The following is a 24,084-nucleotide window of genomic DNA, read 5'->3' as shown; positions in this document are numbered from 1 at the left end:
TATATGAATCCTGTAACTGCTAGCTATTCTGATTCAAGCATGTGAATCTCTCAAACATCCCATACTGAAGAAGAAAATATCTTACTTACCTGTAACTGTAGTTCTCCAGTATTGGCATCTTTTGTAGATTCATATGCGGCCCACCCTCCTACCCGTAGAGGTTCCCCTTATTGCTGCAGGATTACCTTTCCCACTAGTGCTTGAAAATCTGAGGGATTCAGTCTCTGTGGGGAGTAATCTAGAGGGTTCTATTCCCTGACTGGCTGGAGTACGGTTCTTTTTAAATGTTGTGTATAAGTTATTAAAGTGATTCTTTCATTGCCATTATAGCCTATAGTAATGTTATGTACTGTTTTATTAGGGTACATGGGACTCAACCTTCACCCAGGAGGAATTATTCAAGCATGTGAATCTATTAAGGATGCCAATGCTGGAGAACTACAGTTACAGGTAAGTAAGTGATATTCTTACTAACAACTCAATAGGCGCCTACACAAATCTGTTCAAGTCCTTAGGTCTTCAAATAAACAAAAACAAGTTGTTCCTGACACCATTAAGAAGGATTCAATTTCTGGGAGCCATAAGACCGTAAAAGCATTTTCGTCACTAGAGAAACAAAATGGAACTCTCAGCGTTGGCAAAGCAGCTACTGCATCAAACAGAGAAAACAGTGCACCTCCTCCAAAAACTACTAGGAATGATGGCCTCCTGTATAGTGCTAATACCTTTCTGCAGAATTTACATAAGACCTATACAGGAAGCATTGGACTATCAATGGACACAGACATCAAGTTCATTTGAAGGCAAAATAGTGGTGATGCAAAATGCTCTTTCCTGGTGGACAGCTCAAGACAACCTGGGATCATGTCTTACATTCCTTCAATTAAAATGTCACATAGTCATCCCCACCAGTGCCTCAATGGAAAGTGGGGGGCACATCTTAAAGCGTTGTCACCAATAGGTCTCTGGACGTCCCAGGAAAAAAAACTGCATGTAAAATGTACTGGAGCTCAGAGCAGTCAGAAGGACGCTACAGTCTTTCCTCCCACGCATTTACAAATCTAAGGTGTTGGGCCAAACAGCCACAATCACCACCATGTTCTACATACTGAAAAAAGAGGGAACACCCTCTCCGATCATGTCAATGGAAGCTCAAATACTATGATATTAGATGAATCACAACAGAGGCATATTTAAAGTGGAACATCTTCCCAGTATTGACCACGAACAGGCTAGATTTCCTCAGCAGGATATTACACGCCTGTCAAGAGTGGGAGCTACAGGACAGTGAGCAAAATCAAGAATTTCAACACTGGAGCAAACCAAATATAGATCTCTTTAAAAAAAAAACAGCAACAAGAAATACGGCTTTTGCACAAGTAGTCACCCACTCATGAATACTTAGGCACATGTTCTTTTGAATTGCTGGTACAAGATATATGCCCACGCCATTCCACCATGTCCACTGATCCCCAAGGTGATAGCAAAAATGAACCCTGCACACTTATTCTCATAGCTCTGTATTGGCCGAGACCTATTGGTTCTCGAATCTGATGCAACTGGCACAGGTTTGACCAATTCTACTTAGATTGACAACGGACCTCCTATCCAGGAGGAAAGGTTAGGTAATTCATCCCAATCCACAATCTCTAAAATGAGTGGCCTGGCCCCTGAGCACCATAAACTCGGACTGTTAGACATCCTGCAAGAATGCAAGGAATTCTTAAAACAAGTCAGGACTCTATCAACAAATAAAGCGTTTACTGCTAAATGGAAAAAATCTGTATGCAGTGTACTGCTAACTGATTCCGTCCTTTTCAAATTCAAGCCAATTAAATACGACTGTAACTTTTGGGTTTGGCAAAACCAGGCCTTAAATCCATCAGAGTTCACCTGGCAGCTATCTCCTGCTTCAACCATACACCAAAAGAACCATCTATTTGGTCACACAGAGTGTTGAAGGGTTGCCGTAAGGTTTATTCAGAATCTCCCATGGGCTCGAACGCCTCCACAACCCTGGGAACTAATTACAGTGCTTTTGGCCGCTACCATCACTTTCTGTCACACAAAACCCGGAAGACTTTGTGACACAGACAGTAAAAGCTCATCCTGCAAGAGGCATGGTTACTTCACCAGCACTCTGTTCTGGAGGGCCCATACTAGACGTCTGCAGAAGCAGTGACAGTGAGGAGCACATATACCTGCAGGAAGCATTACTGCCTGGAAGCAGTTACAGACATAGATGTAGCAGGAGGGCAGATGATTCTTCATCTGTTCAAATGAAGGTGAGCCTGTGTTCTTTGCGACCATTCTCGTGTGTTGTATATAATGCTTAAGAATGTTAATACTGTATGCTGTTCCTACTCAAGCATGCAAATGTATGAAGGATCTAATGCTGGAGAAAGAGCAATTTACTTACTTGTAACTGTGGTTCTCCAGCTTTAGTATCTTTTCATAGACTGACATGTAAGCCACCCTTCTCCCCCGAAAACGTGGCTCACCCCAGTAATTGTATCTGTGATATGCTATTTCCTGAGCTTGTGCTATAAAATCTGAGGTGTGAACTCCTCTCGGACGGGTGAGTCACAGAGCACTTGCACCTCATTTGCTGAAATTTCTGCTATATATAATTAGATGAATGTAAAAATAAAGTGAGCCCTGCCTGTGGCTGTAAACGGTGTTAATGCGTTTTCAAAGTTACTGAGGGACTCCCACTTCAGTGACGGGGAACTACTCCTACATGTGAATCTATGATAGGTACTAACACTGGAGAACCAGAACTGCAGGTAAGTAACTTGTTTTTTATGTATCAGATACTATGTTAATTACAGTTTTTCCATTCCAAACTCAGTGTCATGCCGTTGTGCTGCCTGTTGAGGTGCCAAACGACTTTTAAAAATATTTTTCTATCCCTGCAGCTCTACCAAGCGTCCAAAATCCATTGACGACAGTGAAATGGAGAGTCCTGTCGATGACGTGTTCTACCCCGGGACCGGCCGATCCCCGGCAGCAGGCAGCAGCCAGACTAGTGGCTGGCCTAATGATGTGGATTCAGGTACAGATATTATCTTTAAGGTGGCCTTTGGATTTGGGGGGTAAAGATTGATAGGGGGTGCCTTTACTTACTTGACACTGGGATGTGCGCCTTACACCACACAGAGGTGGGGAGCCAACAAATTGTCATGGAGAGCTGAGCCAAGGGTCTTGCTTGGCTCTAAGTTTCTGTGGATGAGCCGAGCCATGAGCATGTTTGACATATAAATTGAACAGCATAGAAGCATATAAAAACGTGTCTGCAAAATTCTGCAAGGTGTATTCATTAACATGCAGAAGTGTTTCATGTTAGTACGCCAGATTATATCAGTGTTTTGTAAGACATTTATAAAACATGAACTTGGAAACATTCAGGGCCGCCCCCTTGATGGTAATGCCATCAATGTACTAAAAGGCGAGTCAGTTGTCATGTACATCTTACATATGGCCTAGAATCATATTATATATGAAGAAACATTATAGTCTATTACATCAAACACAAGAATATTTTGTAGAGTGCACAAGATGTTCTCATATGCGATAATGGAGAAAATGAGACACTGTGAGTAAAATATTTGCCTAGCATCACATAGTTTAGCAAAGTGTAAAGTGGGAAAGCCGGAACTGGTCTCAGGTTTTCTTGTTTCACATTGTGCAATTCAGCTCCTTGATAGGTATTTTCTTATTCTCCTGGTTCACATCAATAGTTAATGTTTTGTCTTTAATTCTTGGCAAAGGAGATTGTAGTGTAAAGCAGGAAGAAGCCACATGAAGGTTCAGCTTATTTCACCCTTGAGACCACATAGCCTATTCCTGTATCACCAAGACGTAGGAGAGCAACAGTTGTGTCACTGTGAGATGAATAGGCTGTTTATCACGTCTGAGAAAACTTCAAGAAATTAACTGTGGAAAATGTCTCTAGTTTAAGTGGTGGGCTTTCCTCTGAGAGCTGGAGACTGTAGTTTCAATTGTGAGCCATGGGTTAGGAGTGCCTGACATTAGTTGAAGTGGCAATCCAAGGGCTAGGAGTTTGAGACTGTAGTGTCAGTGGCAGGCCAAGAATTGGGAGGTCATAGCTGGCTACAGGGAAGAAACATAGATTGTGAAATTGTGACCCTAGTTTTAGTGGTGGTGTTGGAGCTGGAAGCTCAAAGCTAATTTCAGTGTGAGCCATATGCTATGTATTTAAGACTCCAGCTTCATTGGTGAGTCATGCATGGGAGTTCATAACTGTGAATTCAGTGGGAAGCCATGGATCGAGAATTTCTGACTCTACCTTCAGTGGGGGTTGGTGTGCACTAATTCATGACTCTAGATTCAACAGTGAGCCATGGTACAGAGTTCATGATAGTAATTTCATATAATTGTCATAGGATGATGTTCATAATTCTAATTTTGGTTGTGTGTGTCATGCATTTGATAGAGACTTCTAGCCATGGATTCCTTAACTGAGAATATACCTCACAGACAAATATCTGTGACAGACCCCCCACTCTGTGAGTCTGTATTGCTTGGAGCAGACTACGACTCCAAGGCCTAAATGGATTGCAGGACCATGAATCCCAAGGCCCTCTGTGAGCGGGCCATGAAGCTTCTGGCTACTCGCCATGTGGCTCTGCACCACTTCAGGTTACGTTTTCAAGGGAGATCCTTGGATCACTCTCTGAGTCACTTGCACTGGTCATCTTTGCAAACCTAGACTTCTTCAGGTAAGCCCCAGAAGAAGTCCAAGATGTCAAAGAGCTTTTTCATTTCTCCGTGCCCACCTCATTCTTCAGACGAGGCACTAGAACAATGCTATAAGTCCTGGCCCCTGTTTCAGGTCATCTCTTTGAAGCCTGCGTCCGCTCCGCGCTTCCTCGAGTTTTCAAGCGCTGATGCGACCCATGCCTAAGTTTGATAATTTTATGAGTCAATGAGCCTCATTTTTGGGTGACTGGACCCCTCTAGTGTGCCAACAGGTCCCATGGGTGTGGGAGGGACTCAGGCTCCGCCAGCAAGCCCGCCTTTGGCACCAGTCAGGCCCTTAGGATCCGTTGATAGACTGGATTGGCCCCGGTCGTGGCTTTGCCACCTCTTCTGGGGACCTTTCCAGTGGTGCTGTTCTCAGAACTGTGGACACCGATTGGTCAAAGACCGTTGTGATTCCTGACTCCCAGATGGAGCCAGACCAGGCGAACATTGCCTTAATTGGAGATGGAACTCTGTTTTCCTGAAGGAACCTCTGAGGTACATGAATGGATAGGATCTATGATACCCTATGGCTATTTCTACCACCTAACAGAGTCCATGGCCGATGACATGACACCTGGTATGAGGACTAAGCCTGGGCGGAGTTCTACTATGCAGAACTCCGCAAAGTGACCAAAAAACTTCGCTGTGCTACGCGGAGTTCGGCAAGCAACAGAGTGCGTTAGGTTGTGCCATTTCCACTGATTGTCAGCACCGGGCGTGTGTGCCGCACTGTAAAATCAGTGTGAACTGCACTATGCATAACGCAAGAGGGTGCTGCTTCTTTTCTACCGCTCGAGTAGATTTTCTACTTGAGTGGTAGCTTCATCAACGCGAATGGAAGGTTCGTCAAGGCAAGCAGTAGCGACCATCTGTGAACGCGTGCGTTCAGAAATCTCAGCAGGAGGTGGTCTGGAGTAAGATTTCCTCGCTCCGGTCACCAACTTAACGTTGGCGAGCACAAATGAGGAGAAAACTCAATTTTGCAGAGTTTTTTGCAACTCCGCGCTTCAAGCGGAGCACTGAGTGGGAAAAACTCTGCAAACTCCATGAGTGGAGCGGAGTTCACCGCCCACCTCTAATGAGGACCTGACTGGTGCCAGTGATCTGGACACCTCATCAGACACTGGCCTACTCTCTGTCCTCCCACTGAGGATAGGGAGGAAGGAGCTTCCTTTGTGACAGTGGCCCAGAGGGTGGCGGAGGTCTTAGACCTTCAGCTGCCTACAGTTGATGTCAGAACCAAAGACTAGCTGTTCGGGCCTAAACAAATAAAACCATAGAATAGAAAGCAAGATAACAGGATTGACATAACAAAATTCTAATGGATAACAATTGGCAGAGTTGCTCTCCAGATCAGCTATCTACACGTGCCCCGAAAGTCTTTCACAACCACGTCTTAATTGCCTTGAGTAGTTAGTAGAAGAATATGTATTTAGTTTTCAGTATCGATAAAACGAGTCACTACATTGTTGCGTCCTTGAGCATGGGAATGTAGTAGTCAGTTCTTGTTCTTTTGAGGGACAGCAATAAAAACAGACATGGAAGCTAGGTCCCTAAGGTCACTATTTACGGGGTTCCACCGCCTTAATTTGTATTATGAGCTGTTTCATTCAAGTGTTAACTGCAACACTATTCATCTAGTTACTGGAGTAGATATGGTAGAGGTATACTAATTATTGTCTGTCTGATGACTATTCGTCAGTGACACATTGGGAACTCATTAATCTGATGAAGGAGAGGGGTTCAAATATTCTTAATTATATTTATTGGGTGCTCGATTGTTTCTCTGCTCTACTGTTCGTTGTTGGTATTCAGACATTTTCTTCTAATGGAATTGGATCAGTTTCTGAGAGAACCATTGTTCAAGCCTCTTATATGCGTCTTTAATTTAAAAATCCATCTTTGTTCTTTCTTAATTCTTGTTGCAGGTGTTTGATTGACAGAATGTGTTAACTTTCAAACACGGTTCACTTGAACTCATCCTTGATGTGGCCATTCTCTATGAAATAAGACATAATTTTTGTGTTGTGTCATGTCCATCTTACATTGCTGAGTTGCTCTCTGTGCATACTTTCATCTTCCTTGTGCTCAGTAATTTTTAGTTCATACGGACAATAAATGAGATAAGACATTCTCAGTGTTAGTGTGTTTGTGAAATCCCCACGGTATGTTCAGTCCTAGATTAGTGTCTCCAGTATTTCCTGTTATTCTGCTTACACAGCTGCTGCTACCAGGATTGTGGCTGGTTTTGAGTGGTAGACCTCACAGTGTGATTTAAGTGGCCACTGGCGCTATTTTCCTCGGTCCTCTATGTATTAAATTGTTCTGAATATTGCATGCTCACCTAAAGGCTAAAAGTGGCTTCCTTAGTAAATACAGCCTCTATTAAAAAAAAAAGTGCTAAACCTTGTACGTGATACACTGTACATCATTTGTCAGACCTCTCAGTACATCACCAGAATTTTAAAGGCAGTCTCCAATAAAACACCCCGATTATTTTTCCAGGCCCCTGTCTTAGCTTGTATAATCATTTTTTGAGGTTACTTCTTTGCTAGCAGTTTCATTGTCAATGTTTGTTCCTTGAATGTCCAAACGTTTGTAATAATTCAGTAGACTGGGTGTCATTCAAGATGAACTTTTTCCACCATCACAGGAAAATCTATGAACACTTCAATATTTTCGCATATCATAAAAAAATAAACAGCCCACGAATGAAGATGAAATGTTGGCTGGGTGTGGCCGCTTCCCTCCAGGGCACTTTTTTGCACTTTCCCGCCCATTTTTCTATGAAAAATAAAATGTATCAAATGGTGGAAATGGGTGGTATTGGGATTGCACTCAAAACAGAAGGAAACTGTATCACACAAGTATATCCCTATAGATTGACAATGCTCTCTCTTGCTGCTTTTTTAGCCACTCTTTAGTTCTAGCTTTAAAAAAGCACAATTTTCAATTAGCAACACAGAGACTTTCCCTTGCAGTGGTTGGCCTTTCTATAGGTAAATGAGTGTCAAACACAGGATACATAATAACTCCCTATACTGAATGACCTTCCTACACTCACAGAACCCTTATGGGGCCTGTCCATCATCCAGTACTTTGCTAGTCCACATCAATAAACCACCCATCACTCACGGATCGGACATGAAATAGCTGAAGAGATCTGCCACATACTGCTAGGCAATAGAGGACTTGATGTGTTTCAAATTACCTCTGTTGGAGTGACGGGTTGGAATGTTAGAGTGGAAGGTTGTGGGTAAAGAATTCTGGCAGCAGCTGTTGACTGGGATGGCTGAAGCTCAATAAAACGTACCTTTTTTCACCAATGCTAGTGGGGATTTAAGAAGATTGTAATTTATTCCACTACTGCGTATCTCAGCTAGCTACAAACTATGACCGCTGACATCTCACAATGACAATCATATATGGGAAGATAGCAGATCGGGCTACTGTCTCTCCCTCCAACCTATGCCTGCTCAGGAACATAAACTTTAAACTACAAGCCTCAGAATGGACAACCCTTTGGGGTAAACAGCTAAATGGTCTATGATCATAAAAATATCATGAAATGGCCTGCAGAGCTGTTCAAAGTTGCAAGCTTACTAAAAACCATAAACTACTCCTTCCATCATATTGCTAAGAAGTGCATCCCACAGCACAATAACCATACCTGTGGCCATCACGCACAACAATGAAACACCTCCCACATAGGATCAAAACAACCACCCACCTTCAAAAGAGTAACATGCAACCCATGAAGACAAGCACTTCTGCATAAGAGTAATAAGTGCTCTACGTATGATGAAGAACACTACAACAATTGAATTGGCCAAGGGCTTTCTCATATAAGACTCGCTGAGACCATAGTACATGAGATCCCTCTAAGATGTTCAAGCCTAAAACCTGGCAGTTTAGGGAAATAAACATTAAGCATGCAGAACCCAAGCAATTCAAAGTGCCTATCTGCTTACATCCTCTGGGGACAGCAACTCTTCAGTACACTCAGTTTGTGATCTTATAGAAGATTCAGCTGCCACAAACAATCAAATATAGTTATTTTAGAGGCTTTACTTGTTGAAAAAATCTGAAACCAAGTTCAAATAGTTTAAATACGCCCACGACTACCTTCAAAGGTTGATTGCAAAGCCTCACAATTCTTGTGATATCACCCTTAAGTTGGTGCCCAAGAGAACTTTAGTGCCTTAAGATGTTTTGATGTTCAAAATGAATTCATGCGCTCTCTTTAGCACACAAAATGTCTTCAGCTACAGAAGATCTTGGAGTGTTATGATGTTTTACCAGGTCCTGAGTGCTCTCCCTAAATGTGGGTGACTGTTGCTACCGAATAAAAGTGGTATCTAGATGTTGTATGGGCTGATTGCGAAGTTTCTTCCATTTCTATTGGAAAAATTCAACTGTAGAATTAGATTTTCTTCTTTACAAAGAAGCAGAACGGAAATGTTTAATTATTATCAAAGTAGAGTCATCTGTGAATACTGTATAACATCTTCTTGGACTAATGAATCAAGAAATGGCAGCTGTTTTTATTACGTATGTATTGTGTCTTTCTTGGGCTTGTAGTCCTGACAGGAAGCTCGTCTATCCAGTTCAGTTTTTATAAAAAGGCACCTTTGTCCGTATTCATTATTATAGCCAGAGATAGGAGGTCCAAGAACCAGACTCAAGGACAGGGACACTTGAATGAGAAAGTAAATCCTGATACATTTGTTAGAAACAAAGATTCCACTGTAGGCTCATTGACAATAAATGACCAAATACACTTGAAGTTCTATCTGGAAGTGGCCGGGGGTCCGAAGAATCAAATACATGATTCATTGAGTTCATTCCAGAGGACAAATAACTAGAATTCGTATTCTTCCTGAAAATGAGCAGTTCATGGCTGTGACCATGAGACTTGAGACCACTGTAGGATGCTTCACAGCGACCTGATTGCTTCCACAGCAGAATCCTCGTCTCTGCTGAACAGTGCGAAACACTCAGAATGTAATTCTGCCCAGGGAGTAGGACGACTTCTGTTCCCTCTTCAGGCTCTGGAGAGACTGCTGCTGGCAGCTGAAAGATAGACAGGGACACAAGTCTTTTTACTTGTATCCCTGTGAGAGGCGTCTGCTGACCATCTTGGTAAATGACTGCAGTTTCCCATAACTGGAACCCGTTTCTTTAAGTGAGTTAGGATAGTGAGCTAGTTGCACTTCCTGAAGCATGACCAGTGAATAGGAATCTCGCTTTGATGAAAGATGATGGTTAGAAAGAGGATCCACGATGAAGAAATATATCTATTTCCATACTTGAGACTAAGCAACTAGCACGGCCAGGAACAGCCTTAAGCCAATATAGGAGAAATGTTGTGCTTGCAAGAAAAACACAACTGCATGGGAGACCCCTCTTCAATATGGAAGCCACCACAGCATGCTTACCAGTGTATCCATTAGGAGGGACGTGTGTTCTGCCGGCTAGAGAATTCAGCTAGAAATGTCTGTGAAAAATGTTAACCCCAATGGCAGCATATTAAACAAGCATTACAAAAGCAGCAGGTTCCGGTTTAATATGTAGAATTATGCGCACAACATGTGCCCGTGTTGGCATGATATAGTCAGATCATATGGCTTTGCAAATGCTTGTTTATTAGTGTATATAAAATGCTCCGGTTGGCAAAATGTGAGTTGTGATTAAAATATTTTTTTAAACGCCTGCTGCAATGGAAACACATAATTGCTTTCTATATACAATGCATGTATGCATAAGGAAAATCATGAGTGATAACCCTGTGCACTTTTGAAATATAAAATAGTTTCTTATACTTTGCAATGCAAGTATTCCACAGCAGCAGCAGCTGTTTTTAATGATACTTGGTGGGCAGGGGAGGGGTCCCACGGCAGAGGGGGGAGTTTGCACTGGGGGGTGGAGGGGAGTGTTCGTGCAGGGGTGGGAGGTGGTGGGAATAATTTTAATAAAAATAAAATAAAACCACTTACCTTGAGAAGGCCGCCTCAGTGTTCCTCACCACCTTGGTGCTTCTGTGCGTCTTCTCACCCCATCAAATCAAGACGCTTGTCTCATGCTGTTACCAAGAATGAGACAAGTGCCTCGATTGGTCGGCACAGCCTGAACTGCAACTTGGATGGAGACTGGGAGACTGCACTGGTTATTCTCCCGGGGTATGATACACAACCCAGTTGGAGAGTTCTTAGTGCGCATGTCGTTTTGGCCAGCCTTGGACAGCTGTCCAAACCAACATGCGCACTTAGAAGTGCACACTACTGACCCCCCACCCCCGCTGCTGATGACGGCAACCCCCGCCTCTCCCTGCCCTACGAGGAGGAAGCAAAAAATAAAACGATAATACAGAAGTTGTATTATCGTTTTATTTTTCTGCTGCCTTTCAGCAGCAGGGCGACGCTGGGCCGCTCTTGTTCCACAGGGAAGAGAATGATACACTAAAGAGCCAATAACATGAGGCGAGAGACAGATGCTCCTTAGGGAGGACACAAAGTCCCCTCTGTAGAGTTTAAAAAGCTAATAACAATAGGTCATACCGACAGCCGCGCTTTTAGACCTGATCTAAATATCTCAGTACATGAGAGCATATGAATAACTATATGTATACATTAAAAAAGTCATAGGCGCAATGAAAGAGAATACTCGCACCTTCAAGCCCCAACACTACTTCAAAGCTGGCTTTTTGAGGGTGGTACAAACTGTCTTGCTTCTGGAAGGGTAATACAGAAAGAGAACCATAAATGTGTCTTTAAAAGAAGGCATTAGCTCGGTTTCCATGTTTTGAGACTCGCGGTTTTCACTGTAGTGGGAAGAGACAGGGATCTGTTTTTGGAGCCTCGTCTAATGATAAACGAGGCGATGTCTAGAATACACGGGCATTCATCATCAGTTCAAGGCACGCACTTCATAATTCCTCACTTAGCGGGAGACTCTGCTTTCTACAGTCCTATTTTCGCTTCTGATAAGCCCAAGCAAACTGTACTGAAAAAATAAAGAAATCTGGGACAGGGTGTTGCGCTGCAGCTAACACATTCCAGAGCGTACAGTAATGGGCTGCAATAATAGCGCACGTTAGCTTATTAAAGTGTCATAAACTGTACCAGAGGAATGCAGAAAATAGTCCGAACAATGGCTCCATTCACGGGCGCAGCGGCCGCGATCCAGCCCCGGAAGTGGTTCCATATTGAGGCAGCTTCAAACCGCCGCTTTCCAAGTGTTGCATATCCTGGGCGTGAGGGCCCCTTCCTACCGCTTGCGTTTTTCCATCAGATATTAAAAATAATAGAGTGCAGTGCTTTATGTTTTTCATAGAGTCGCCATAAACATGAGGCGTTGGGAGCCTGGAGTCAAACGTGAAACGTGTACGGACGGTTATTAGTGGTAGACAGATGTTTTTTTAGATCATCCTGCCACTCTTCGCTGCTAATGCACTTCTAAAATGTTGCATTATACCTGTTAAATTACCCTACACATGTCCTTTCCCTTGTAATAATTATTTTTCTTACAGAGATCTGAATGCATGTTGTGGTTTTGGTGGCCAGTGTGCAAACTAAGTCAGCTGTTGGCTGAAAATGTATTTTATTTCAATATAGCGGCCAGCCTCCTTGTTCACAGTAGGGGCTGCTGAGGGTGTGTATGTGTGTCACAGAAACAGCCTAAACAAGCAATGTAATGAATACAGTGCGTGTATATACAATAGGCAGTCCAGGGGACTGAAGTTTCTCATTTTGTATTTGGAAACCTTTTTATCTCTTCTAATATGGTATTCCCTTTGTGCGTTTCATCCTGGTGCAAGATCACCACAGCTTCTCCCCCTCACCCAGCTTTAAAATAACACCTGAGACAATGCACAGGGGCTGTCGCTTGTGACAATCTATTTCTTTTAAAAAAAAGTCTAAAAAGGGGCTTTTAGCCCTCCCATTACTTATCATTGGTTGGCTTCATTGTCACTCTTACTTTCTTCCTATTTATTGGTGAGCGCGTCGGCTTCTCTTCGTCTCTTTGTTTTCTTCCCTGGAACATGGACCAAGTACTGATTGATTTCTTGATTAGTGTTCCTCCGCCTTGCTGGCACTCCGATTGTGGAACTTTTTTAGGTCTTAACTGAGACATTGAGCATGCACTGTCACTTGCAATGATCTATTGTTTCGTTAAAAAAAACTAAAAAAACTCTAAAACAGGGCTTTTAGCCAACCCGGACGTACCATTGGTTAACTTCCTTGTTACTCTAATTTTTTGCCTTTTCATTGGTGAGCACGTCTGCACATTCTGGCTTCACTTTCTCTACCTGTTTTTGTTTTCTTCCTCAGACGATAACCAACTTCTGATTCATTTATTGTTCCTCTGCGCTGTTTGTGCTCGGATTGTGCTACTTTTTTGTGTGAGTGTATAGAGTTTGTTTGTATGTTCTTATTACACACTCGTATGTCGCTGTGCCTCTTTTCTTAGTTGCCCACTGCTCCATTCACTCTTGGGTTGCTTTCCAGATTTGTCAAAACTTTACTTTCCAGTAAGTTACTTTTCACCAGCCAGTCTTTTCTGAGCCACATAACAACACAATTCGTTACATTTTCATAAAATGACATATTACAACAATAACTAGAGGTGCATTTATTTATGACCCTTCCTTATTACATGTAATGTCACCTTCCTACCGAATTAGGGAAAGCAAACACAAATTATATGTTTCTAATTATACCAACTGGTGATATCAGTGCTTAACTAAATGCATGTGCATGTGTCCGGTTCGCAGTTCATAGGATGTACACCTCAATAACATGCAATTCCACACTCACTTCATAATAAACTCTATAGTAACAGGCCATGACATACCACATCATACCGTACTATACAATAGAAGGTCATGACATGTTGTACAATAACATACCATACTATACAATACTAGGCCATACCATCCCATACAATACAATGACAGTCAATATGATGCCATACCAACCTATACCATACTATAATCTGGCCATACCATAATATACCATAACAGCCTATACCATAACATACAATAAAATGACATACCATACTATACCATAGTAGACTATACTATACTGTAGTGTCACGCCCTAACATACCATACTAACCAATCACCTCACCTCACCTCTTTTTATCTCTTCCGACTCTCCAACTCTAAAGCCAACTTTGCATCTCTTTACCTCTATTCACCACGGAACAGTCAACTCACCCTCACCTCACTTTACCTCTATCCATCCTTAATCACTCAAATCAGCCTCAACTCCCTTTACCTCTACCCACCCCGAACCTTAAAATCACCCTCAACTTATTTTACCTCTACGTACCCCAAACCCGCAAGTCGCTCTTTTCTCCATTTACCTCTTCCCACGCCCAAACCCTCAAGTCACCCTTATCTCCCTTTACCTCGATCAATCAATCAGTGATTTCCAAAGCGTGGCTAATCACCTGTAGGGTCTCAGCTCTGTTTGTGGGCATGCTGCTCAATCGAAGAGCCAGGTCTTGCGGTCCTTCCTGAGCTGCTTCCGTGATGCGGTCTGCCTGAGCTTGAGAGGGGGCGTGTTCCGTGTCCGGACGGCGAGGTAGGAGAAGGATCTTCCTCCTGTTGTGCTTTTCCGGATCTATCCATTCCTAAACCCTGAAATCACTTTTTTAGGTAGCATAAAGAGTACATTATTTAAAAAAATACATGCCTGATAAAGACTGCTTTGTAAGGATCCTGCATAATAAATGCCATGAGATAAAGTCTGTTTGCCCTCTCGCAGAACACAAATGTTTTGGGGGGCACTGTCAGTTGTTTTAAGTCCTTCAGTTTGTTTGGGTGGCATCTTCGCCTCTTTGGCAAACTTCCCACTGCTCAACGCTTTAAGAGGTACTTGTTTTTCTTTTTACTTTGGACATCCTCTCTCCCCCCCTCCAACATTGTTGCTTTCTTTGCCCCCTACTGTCTTCCTCTGTTGCTGCTTGTCTGATCCGGCCCTACCCTGTTGTTGCTTCTCTTCTGCACCTCTCACCCCCTCCCTCTTCGTTGCTTGCCCCCCTGTTTCACTAGAAAAACTCCAAAAGACATGCCAGCTGTTGTCAAGATGCTATAACAAAAGTGCAAACAGCACTGTACTCCCTGCTTTGTATAGCCTTTTTGGTGCTTTTTTCATGCTGGACCTAAACAGTGAACTTCAGCTTGGATGTAAGATAATTAAACGCTTCTTTTTCTGAAAACAGAGAACAATCCCATGCTAAGAAAATGGATCACAGCCTCACACAGTCAGTATTGGCCGCATAATAGCACTGTTTTTTCTAACTTTTCAGTCATGCTGCACAGCAGCTACACTGCTGTACAACATGGCTAAAAGAAATAAACAAAGCCAATAGTTTTCTAGTAGGTGAGAGCTATTGGTTTGCCAGTGCATGGTGGTGTCACTCGTATGATATTTTGTGGATTGAGTGCCTCATGCATGGTTCTAGGTGCAAAATGATGGACCTAAACGTTGCCCTTGTTATATTGGCCTTTCCGTTGCCCCTTGATGTTTTAAAATAACTGATCAAAATAATATATCCTGAAAACAAATATGAATGCCTTTAAGATAATAAAATAACTTCCACTCTACCAATTCTATCAAACCTGCAAGGGGACATCTGCTGTACGAGAGTTTTTTTCCCAAATGAGATTTTATTTTTATTTTACAGTCGTTTTTGAGAATTTATATACTTAACCTAGGTCTAACCAAATAGCCACAGGGATTGTTAACCTGACAAAGACTATTTCATTGCCCCTTAGACGTTTGGTATCTTCAGAGTTTATCTCCAGGTTTCCAGTATCCCCATAAGGATAAAATGTTTTAATTCTAAGTATGATTTATGTTATAAATCATATATATTTATAGTAATTTTTAGTAGGACAGCTTCAGAAACCTTACTCCGATGACCCAATGGAGGTGTTCCATCAGAGTAAGGACTTCAAAGCGAATATAATAATGACCCCATAGCAAGGGAGAAAACTCCCATGATTTTGAGGTCATTCGTTTTTTGATTCTCAGAAACAAACACCCGCTTTGGGAGTTGGTTTCTGAAAAACAAAAAAACTTTGGTGAACTGCTGACTAAAAGATGGTATACACCCATTAAAGTTGTGGTGCATTCAGAGAAATAACTGTTTCATTGAAGGCACATAAATCACTGCTGGGCTAGCAGTGATCCCTAAATTTGGTGGGCTTCAGTTCTTGATGGTTGCATTCCTGATGTCCTCCTTCACCCTGACAGAAAGCGGCTGCCCACTAAACAATAAATCAGGCCTTTAGTATATGAGCACAAATAATAAAAAACATGCCTAAAATAATCAATATTGTTGACTGTTTAATCTGGCTAAAGTTGTGAAATGTGAATCTAATGTATGTGATACAATCCATGTCTAAATATTGTATTATCATGTTTCAGTTAAATTTAATTGAGGGCCTTCTTCATACTCAAAATATTTGTATATAAATTGGACATTTTCCTAAACTATACCTTGAAATAAAAAAGTCAATCTAGTACCACCACTACTCATATCACATTGTCTAAGCAATCAGTTGTTGTTGGTCACAATTTTTGTATGTATTACCTTGCCATTCCTTTTCAATCTCTTATGGGAGCTGGGTTGCTTCTTGCATTCTATGTCGCATGCACACCCTATAGCCTGTCTTATCTTCTTCAAATACACTTTTGCTGTTGGGTTGTGGTTCCCAGCATAACAGACACTTGTCTTAAAGCAAACACCATATTCTCTCCAAAATTGCTATGAAGTTAAAAACCTTCAATTCTTTCAAGATTGAAAAGAGAGATTTACTTGGTTAAAACACATTCAGAAAAGACTATATTGAAAAATAGCTTTCCTTTGTGGAAAGACTTGGGTGGCACTTCTGCTTTACAGCTATAAACAAATAACAGATGACAACATATTAATACCTCACATAGCTTTTGGGACTAAAGGGTAGATGGCTGTTTCTTGAATTAAGAGGTATGGTGTCTTTTCTGCATTCTTTTTCTGTCTCTTAAACTCTGCACTGTTGCTGCTTCCCTTTGCCAGGACCTGGTTCTCTAAAGAAGTCAGGGAAGCTCGACTTCTGCAGTGCCCTGTCCTCTCAGACCAGCTCCTCTCGAATGGCTTTCACCCACCATCCGCTGCCTGTCCTAGCAGGAGCCAGACCAGGTGAGATCAAAGCCATTACCATAGGGGGGAGGGGATGGAAGCTCACGTGGTGGGAGGCGGGGCAGAGGGGATGTGGTTAATTTGGGGGTTGAGGGACAGAGCTGAAACTCTGAGCTTCCTCAGTTATTGCTTCCCACCCATTACACTACACCTGGGTTTTCTTCTCAGCCACGGCCCCTAGCCATAGGTCTCCTTTAAAAGTACACCCGGCACTGTAACATTTGGTATTCCCAAATATGTCTTCTCACAAATTTAAAATCCCAAAAGTAGCACATCATGTGTGGAGAGGATATTGTTGGAGGTGCTATGGAATGGAACTGGGTACGGTGGAATGGATGCTAGTATGTAGGGACAAGAGGGTATACCAATTCCCTGTTATGGGGAGTGAAGTTTAGAAGGGTGGATAGGAAAAAGACCAGACATAGCAGAAGCTTTCTCTTATTTGTACACAGACCTTTCTTATGTTGAGGCTGACCGCTTCCCTTCACTCATCCGTCGTGAATATAATTTTGGAAACTCCAAATGGACATTCATGCACATATATGATCCCTAAATGTTATGGGCCATAGTAATGGCTCAGATTTGTTGGAGGGCTGGGAGAGGGTGGGGGACAGTAGTTCTTTTAAAACACAATCTTCTAGAAGAGAGCTCTTGTTGACACCAAATGTAGGTTCTGGCAATGGGTCCTGTATTTTCTCTGGTTGTCCCTCTGACCCACTTTGGGTACAGACAGCCTGAAGAAGAGGCTTGTACCCCAAAAGCCAAAGGCTCCTCAGCATTAGATGTAACATTTAATCTGAAATGTACTGGGTTTCCTTACATGCTCACCCATTAAGTTGTAACTGATAGATAGCTGCTACAGAAACTGCAATAGATTGTCTTCTCCCAACTGGAGACAATATTCTAGTACACCAGGCAAGATATTCAGTCAGCCACAAACATTGTTGTGCCACATCCACAGTGGCCTTCACCTTTGTAAATGTAGGCTAACATTTAATCATTTCATTGGATATTAGTGGTGTGGCGCTTGGTAAGTAGGAACGGAGACACAGGCAACAACATGCTTGGATTTGGCAAACGTATGAGAAGCTGTGACTTGTTGAATGTCCTTTGCTTATAAAGTGGACCTCTTCAACAAAGAATTGTGTTTGGAGCTGCAGTGCATGTTCTTGTTAAGCTCCTTGTGAAACTGAATGGACAGCACGGTTGCTAATGAATCCCAGGCGTGGGACAACTTTCTAGCCACCTCTTTTATTTTAACATTCACTGTCTGTATTTTGTCCAAAAGAATGACGTTCAGTGTCTTGTTGGTCATTCAGGATATGATTAATCATAAAGAAGGGATCCCTCTGCAGCCTTTCTGTAGTACCTACCATTTCTGGGTCTCCTTACCAGATCAAATCTCTGTGCAGTAATCTTTTGTTGCTAGCTTTAGTTCAGAGACAGTCTTGAGAGAACCATTTGCAAGTTGACCTCTGTAAATTGCTGTTGTATATGATACACTCACTTTGTTCTTGAATTTTTGTTTTGTCTTTGCTTATGATGCAGCAGGAGGCTTTGGTGCTTCTCAATATAGTCAATGTTCATTGGGTTTTTGCAGTTTGTGAAACACTGTAGTGCTGTACGTTGAGCAAAGTTTTCTTACTTCCACTTCACCTAAAGTGGTGGCTTTGTGTTGCGTTAAGCGGACATGAGAGGTCTGTGTCACATGACGTGGAAGGACCTACAAACATAGTAGCTGTTTATGATAAGAAGTCCTAGCCATTCTCTAAAATGCTACACTTCTTAGACCATTATTACTTCTTTTCTTGATAAAATGACTTTCTCCAGCTCTGGATTGTTCATGGATTCACGTGTTTTCATTAATCGCGCCACCAGGCTGGGAATTCTTTCTAGTCCACGTTTACAGAGAAGAGTATATGTATGGTCAACATGGGGGTTAGCTGTATACTTCATGTATTTTGGTAACACGAGGAGACAGAAGAGCACCAGTGCTGACCTGCACTTGAGGTTGAAATACCAACATTCATAAAAATGCAAGAGCCACTAAAATTTGATTTCTATACAATGCACAATTGCATTTTAAACTGGTGCTGACCAGCACTTGAGCCATTTATAAGGATATGATATACATGTGATCATGTTAACTTCTTACACTTGGTGATGATATATATCTCCACCCTATGAAAAAAATGAAAAAGTATGAATCAAACTTAGGAAAACGAGCTAATTGGCATACAACCTGAAAGGGTGATCAGAAAGTACATATGTAAAGCATATACATAATGAAGAGCAAACTAGCTCCCTAAAAAACCTATTAATGATATAGTAATAGTGGTGAAAAAGTGTTATCATTGCTCTGAAGAAGAAGGATGTGAAACGTGTTGGCAAGTGAGAACGGCAAATGATAATGTAGCCTGAATGGCTTATACTGGAAATATGAAAAATAATTGACACAACATAAAGAGGATTAATTACATTGAACATATGGTTTTTATTGAACTTATAACTACAATGAGGGAACAAAAATATAATTTTAAACACAATGCTCTGAGAGTCAATATTTCATTTCTGTACCCATTTGAATTCATAAGTAAGAATGGAGTTCAATTGGTTTTGATACAACTTCTTGTATTTTGTCCATCTCATTATTTGTCCCAAACTTTGGCCAGTGAGGTGAAGAGCCAAAGAGTTGCACTCCCCTCAGAGGCTTCCTGCATTTATATTTTCTACCAAACATTAAAATGAATGGAGAAATCCTCTTGTTCTTTGCACTGGACGTCTCTATTAACTCCCAAAATGTTTTTAACTTCAGAAAGTCTTTATTCCTGGATTGCCATCAACTCTTTGTTTATTCCGTGTTACTCGGGTTTGGGTCAAGAGAATATACCTATGGAGGAGACACCAACCAAAATAACAATCTCTCTTCAAATCTTGAAAGACTGTGGGAAGAAGAAAACCATCTACACTGACAACCAACTTGTTGAGTGTTATGATTGTCTGTATCCATATCTATATCACCAGCATTCAAAGTGTGGTACTTGTAAAACGCTTTCCGCAAAAAAACATAAGCACAGTCTTTGTTTTACAATCAAAGAACAAAAAAGATGAAAGGAAGTTTCATTCAAGGATCATTCCTGTACTGGATTATATTTTTAGAAAGATCTGATGAAACACTTCCTTCAATGTACTTCCTTCACTTAGAGGATAAATACAAAGCCCCAAATGATTCCCCAGCCATCTGCTGAATCATGTAAAGATTAAGGACCTGATTTAGGGGTGGGCAGATTGGTTACTCCATCATAAACGTGACAGATATCCCGTCCAATATATTCTGTTTTCCACAGGATAATATGGAATCGTACTACGGCAGATGGGATAGATGTTACGTTTGTGACGGAATGACCCCATCCACCAAACCGTAAATCAGGCCCTAAGTAAGAAATTTCAGTAGCTGCACAATGCAGATAGCACAACCCAGCATCTCTTATCAATGTTCCAGCAGATAGAGAAGAGGGGTAATAAGAATGTGATGGGGAAAACAGTAGGCCCTTTGATAGCAAAGTCTATTAAAATTGCAAATGTATCGTCAGCCCTACACTGCATATAAAGCGCTCCACTAGCTGTTCGGGGTCTGGTTTGCACTATATAAAAACATTTAATTAAATAAATGAATGGGGTGGCTTGATCGTCATCTATAAGACAACATAGTTGTGTTCTGGAATCATTTACCAAAGGCAAAACGTACTGAAGAAGGGTGATCTTGCATCTGTGGCTGTCATTGACAATTTTTGACCTTCAGTGTATCTGCTAACACATACATTCACCAAGTGGTCACCATAGCTGGTTTTATACAGTACTGCCTCACTCCAAAGAACAAGTTAATTCACTTTGGTAGTGTTCTTTCTGGTGGATACTCCGTCTAATTACAGTTTCTTCCCCTTAGAATACTCCCCAGGTGCCAGACTGGATGTGGGAAAGTTTCTCCATAGCAGTCCCCTTGTGTTTCCATGTATCCCAATGGTGCAGTGAAAGGAGGCAGAAGTGCATTGAAAATTTGCAGCATGGCCTCCTTGAAGGCCTCGATCTGTTGCGGGGTCCACAACGTCACAGGAAATTTTGGGTGCATCGGGTCTGATTAGGAATCTGTACCATGGCAGGACACCTTGAAGGGTTGAGGCTGATATTGTGATACCCTTTTGCTTTCTCTTTGGAGTCAGAATGTCAGAAAGCGGTCGAGTTATGGTTCTGTTTTTTATTCTTGCACGTGGACTTCAACTTATTGGAGGACTTTGAGCAGTAAGTTGAGAGGTCTTGTAAATGGCCTTGTGAGCAGAACAGATCCCCCACTCGCGATTTGCATCAGGAGTGGGGCTTACATATAGGCTGCAGCTTCTTCTTGCATTCGCCGACATATGGCTTCACCTCCCAGTCTTGGATCGCCAGTCAAGAGCAAATGGTATAGGAGACAGTCTGAGTAAAAAAGTCGACATTTCAACCACACAAAGCCAATTTACATATATCCATACATAAAAAGGAGTGCTACGGTAGTCCAAAGAAATTTCCTTGAGTGTTCAAAAAATCCACTAATACTGAAACATTTAAGTCTTATCGAATAAAAATACAGTCTTCCTTAAAATTCCAATCAAGTCGGAGCCATGATATTGTGTTTCAATCCAAAATTGTTTCTTAATTCCTTTAATGATCACTCAGCATCAGCCCAGCCAACACGTTTCATCCCCTAGACGGGACTTCATCAGGGGTGAAAACAAAAAATAAAACATATATATCGGTATAAATAACAAACAATAAGAAAAAAAAATGAAAACAACAAAGTGCACACAGTTGACCAAATCCACCTATATGAAGGTACAATAAAACATATCAAGACCCCTACATTTAAAATCAAAAACCAAAAAAAGCAACACCATAGTACATCATTAATTTACACATACCTAACATATTTAATCTCCTAAAAAAATATCCATACCCATCTTTTTCACATGTAACCCATTATTATTTACATCAGGCAATATGTATTTGGCCAACATCATAGCCTTTATTTGACAATATGTATCGTAAACATATTCTAAAAATTTAAAATAAACAAGTATTCCCATATGTCCAAATATAGACGTACATATTTAATGTATCTTACATAACCATTAAGCCCTTCAATTTATTTTTTATTTGTAACATGAATATTTGTAACTAATCATACTAGGAATCTTACAGTATCATTCTCTTGAGCTCAGAAATACTCAATCTGCCCCCACTCAGTTTTTTATTCACTTTTCTACTGTTTCTCTCTTAATTCTTATTCTATAGCATATGTAAAAAAATGTTCATGTTTCCTTTTCTGCAGTGGTACCTTAGAGAACAGATAGATAACAGGGCATGCTTTCAGATCCTAACCTTTTGTAATGTAGTAAATGAATCCACCACTCAGAAGAATCCCAGTATCCTAAGGGAGAGTGCCTATGTAATAAGTCAGCAAGCACAATAGTGAATAACCTTCATTTCCTAGATAGGTAGAGCACAAATAGGTAACAGGATATACTTTCAGATCCTAACTTTTCATAATGTGACAGATTAATCCCCCATTCAGAGAAAACTCCAATATCTTAAGGGAGAGTACCTATCTATTAAGCCAACCAACTCAACAGTAAATAACCTCAATTGTCTCCACTAAAAGAGTAAAAAGTGAGTCCCCACAAGAAAACACTGTTTCTGGTGCCAAACTCTATCTATCAGAGCAATAGCCTGAAAGCAATGACCACTGACATGTGCATGTTGTAGAGAAGGCTGTGGTATCTCATCTCTGTGGAGCCTCCCAGTGTACCCTTCAACATCCTTCCTTCTTATTTAAGCTAAATTCTAACCACTGATAATGATGCAAAATTCAAATTAACCAATCACCTAAATCTCCCAGTACCCACCCACCTGACATAGTTACCGATTCTAGACCAGAATGGAAACCACGGAAATCTAACAAACCAATAAGATAAACACATCATCCAAATACCATTCACCAAAACTGGCTTGAAGAATGATATTACCACTTGCTGAACTTAACCTCCAATATACTGCTGTTAGCCTAGAATCACATAGCAGAATGGTCCTGAGTTCAATCACCGATGTCTGACAAGCAGACCAGAGAGGAAACTGTTGGTCTTGTGTCCTGATTGGGCAATGAACTATCCAATCACAAAAAGATATCCCTACTAAACACGAGCCAACAAAGTGATTGTGCCTCCCAAATGAAAGGTATAAGCTCCAAGAAAGACAGTGTGCATGCCTGCAATGGACCAAAGGGGAGCCCGTTAATTTAACTCCTCAGTTAAGTAAAAACCCTTACCTTTTCAAAGGGCCCTATGTGTTTAATTACCATACAATAGCAGCACAGGAGGGAGACTGTCAGTCTTGTGTCCTGATTGGATACTATACTATCTAATCGTAGAAAGAGATATCAATACAACACCCGAATCAACAAAGTAATTGTCACCAAAGAGGGAATTCCCATTGCGCCTCCCAAATGAAAAGTGTAAGCTCCAAAGAAAGGCAGTGTTTGTGCCCAAAGGGGCGCCCATTAATCTAACTGATCAGTTAAGTAAAAACCCTTTCCTGTCAAAGGGCCCTATGTACTTAATTACCGTCCAATAGTGGCCCAGAGAGGACACAATCAGTCTTGCGTCCTGATTGGACTATATACTATCTAATCGCAGAAGGAGATATCAATACAACACCCGAGCCAAAGAAGTAACCGTCACCAAAGAGGGAATTCCTGTTGCCCCTCTCAAATGAACAGTGAAAAAAAGCTTATAAAACATATTGCATCTCATTTTCAACATTCAACCCCATCTCTACTACTCTCAATTTGTTAATCCATCTTGCTTCTGCTTGGTGAAGTCTGAATACTAAGCCCGCCCCTCCCCCAGGCATTCATCTCAATTCTTTCTATTCCGTGAATTCTAAAATCAGTTGTAGCTTGATGACTTTGCTTCACATGCTCTGACAGTGGGAATTTCACATCCTGTTGTTTTACTGCCCTCCTGTGTTCCAATATCCTAGATTTTAGTGTTATTTTCGTGCTACCTACATACATTTTGGCACAATTACACACAA

At 41.4% G+C, this 24,084-nt stretch overlaps 1 protein-coding gene across 19 annotated transcripts in view; it reads left to right on the top strand.

The window, feature by feature from the left end:
- The window catches only part of NFIX (nuclear factor I X), a 1,024,880-nt gene that overhangs the window by 803,414 nt on the left and 197,382 nt on the right, over positions 1-24,084 (top strand). For 16 of the 19 annotated variants that reach the window (XM_069231933.1, XM_069231932.1, XM_069231929.1 and 13 more), the window contains 2 exons: positions 2,919-3,055; positions 16,837-16,959. In XM_069231933.1, the coding sequence (XP_069088034.1) occupies positions 2,919-3,055; positions 16,837-16,959 (260 nt within the window). The remainder of the gene's footprint in view (positions 1-2,918; positions 3,056-16,836; positions 16,960-24,084) is intronic. The other 3 variants (XM_069231936.1, XM_069231937.1, XM_069231947.1) reach the window with 1 other exon arrangement.

The sequence above is a fragment of the Pleurodeles waltl genome, chromosome 4_2 (assembly GCF_031143425.1).
Source record: "Pleurodeles waltl isolate 20211129_DDA chromosome 4_2, aPleWal1.hap1.20221129, whole genome shotgun sequence".
Classification (NCBI taxonomy): domain Eukaryota; kingdom Metazoa; phylum Chordata; class Amphibia; order Caudata; family Salamandridae; genus Pleurodeles; species Pleurodeles waltl.
This window is presented reverse-complemented; position numbering and strand designations above follow the sequence as displayed.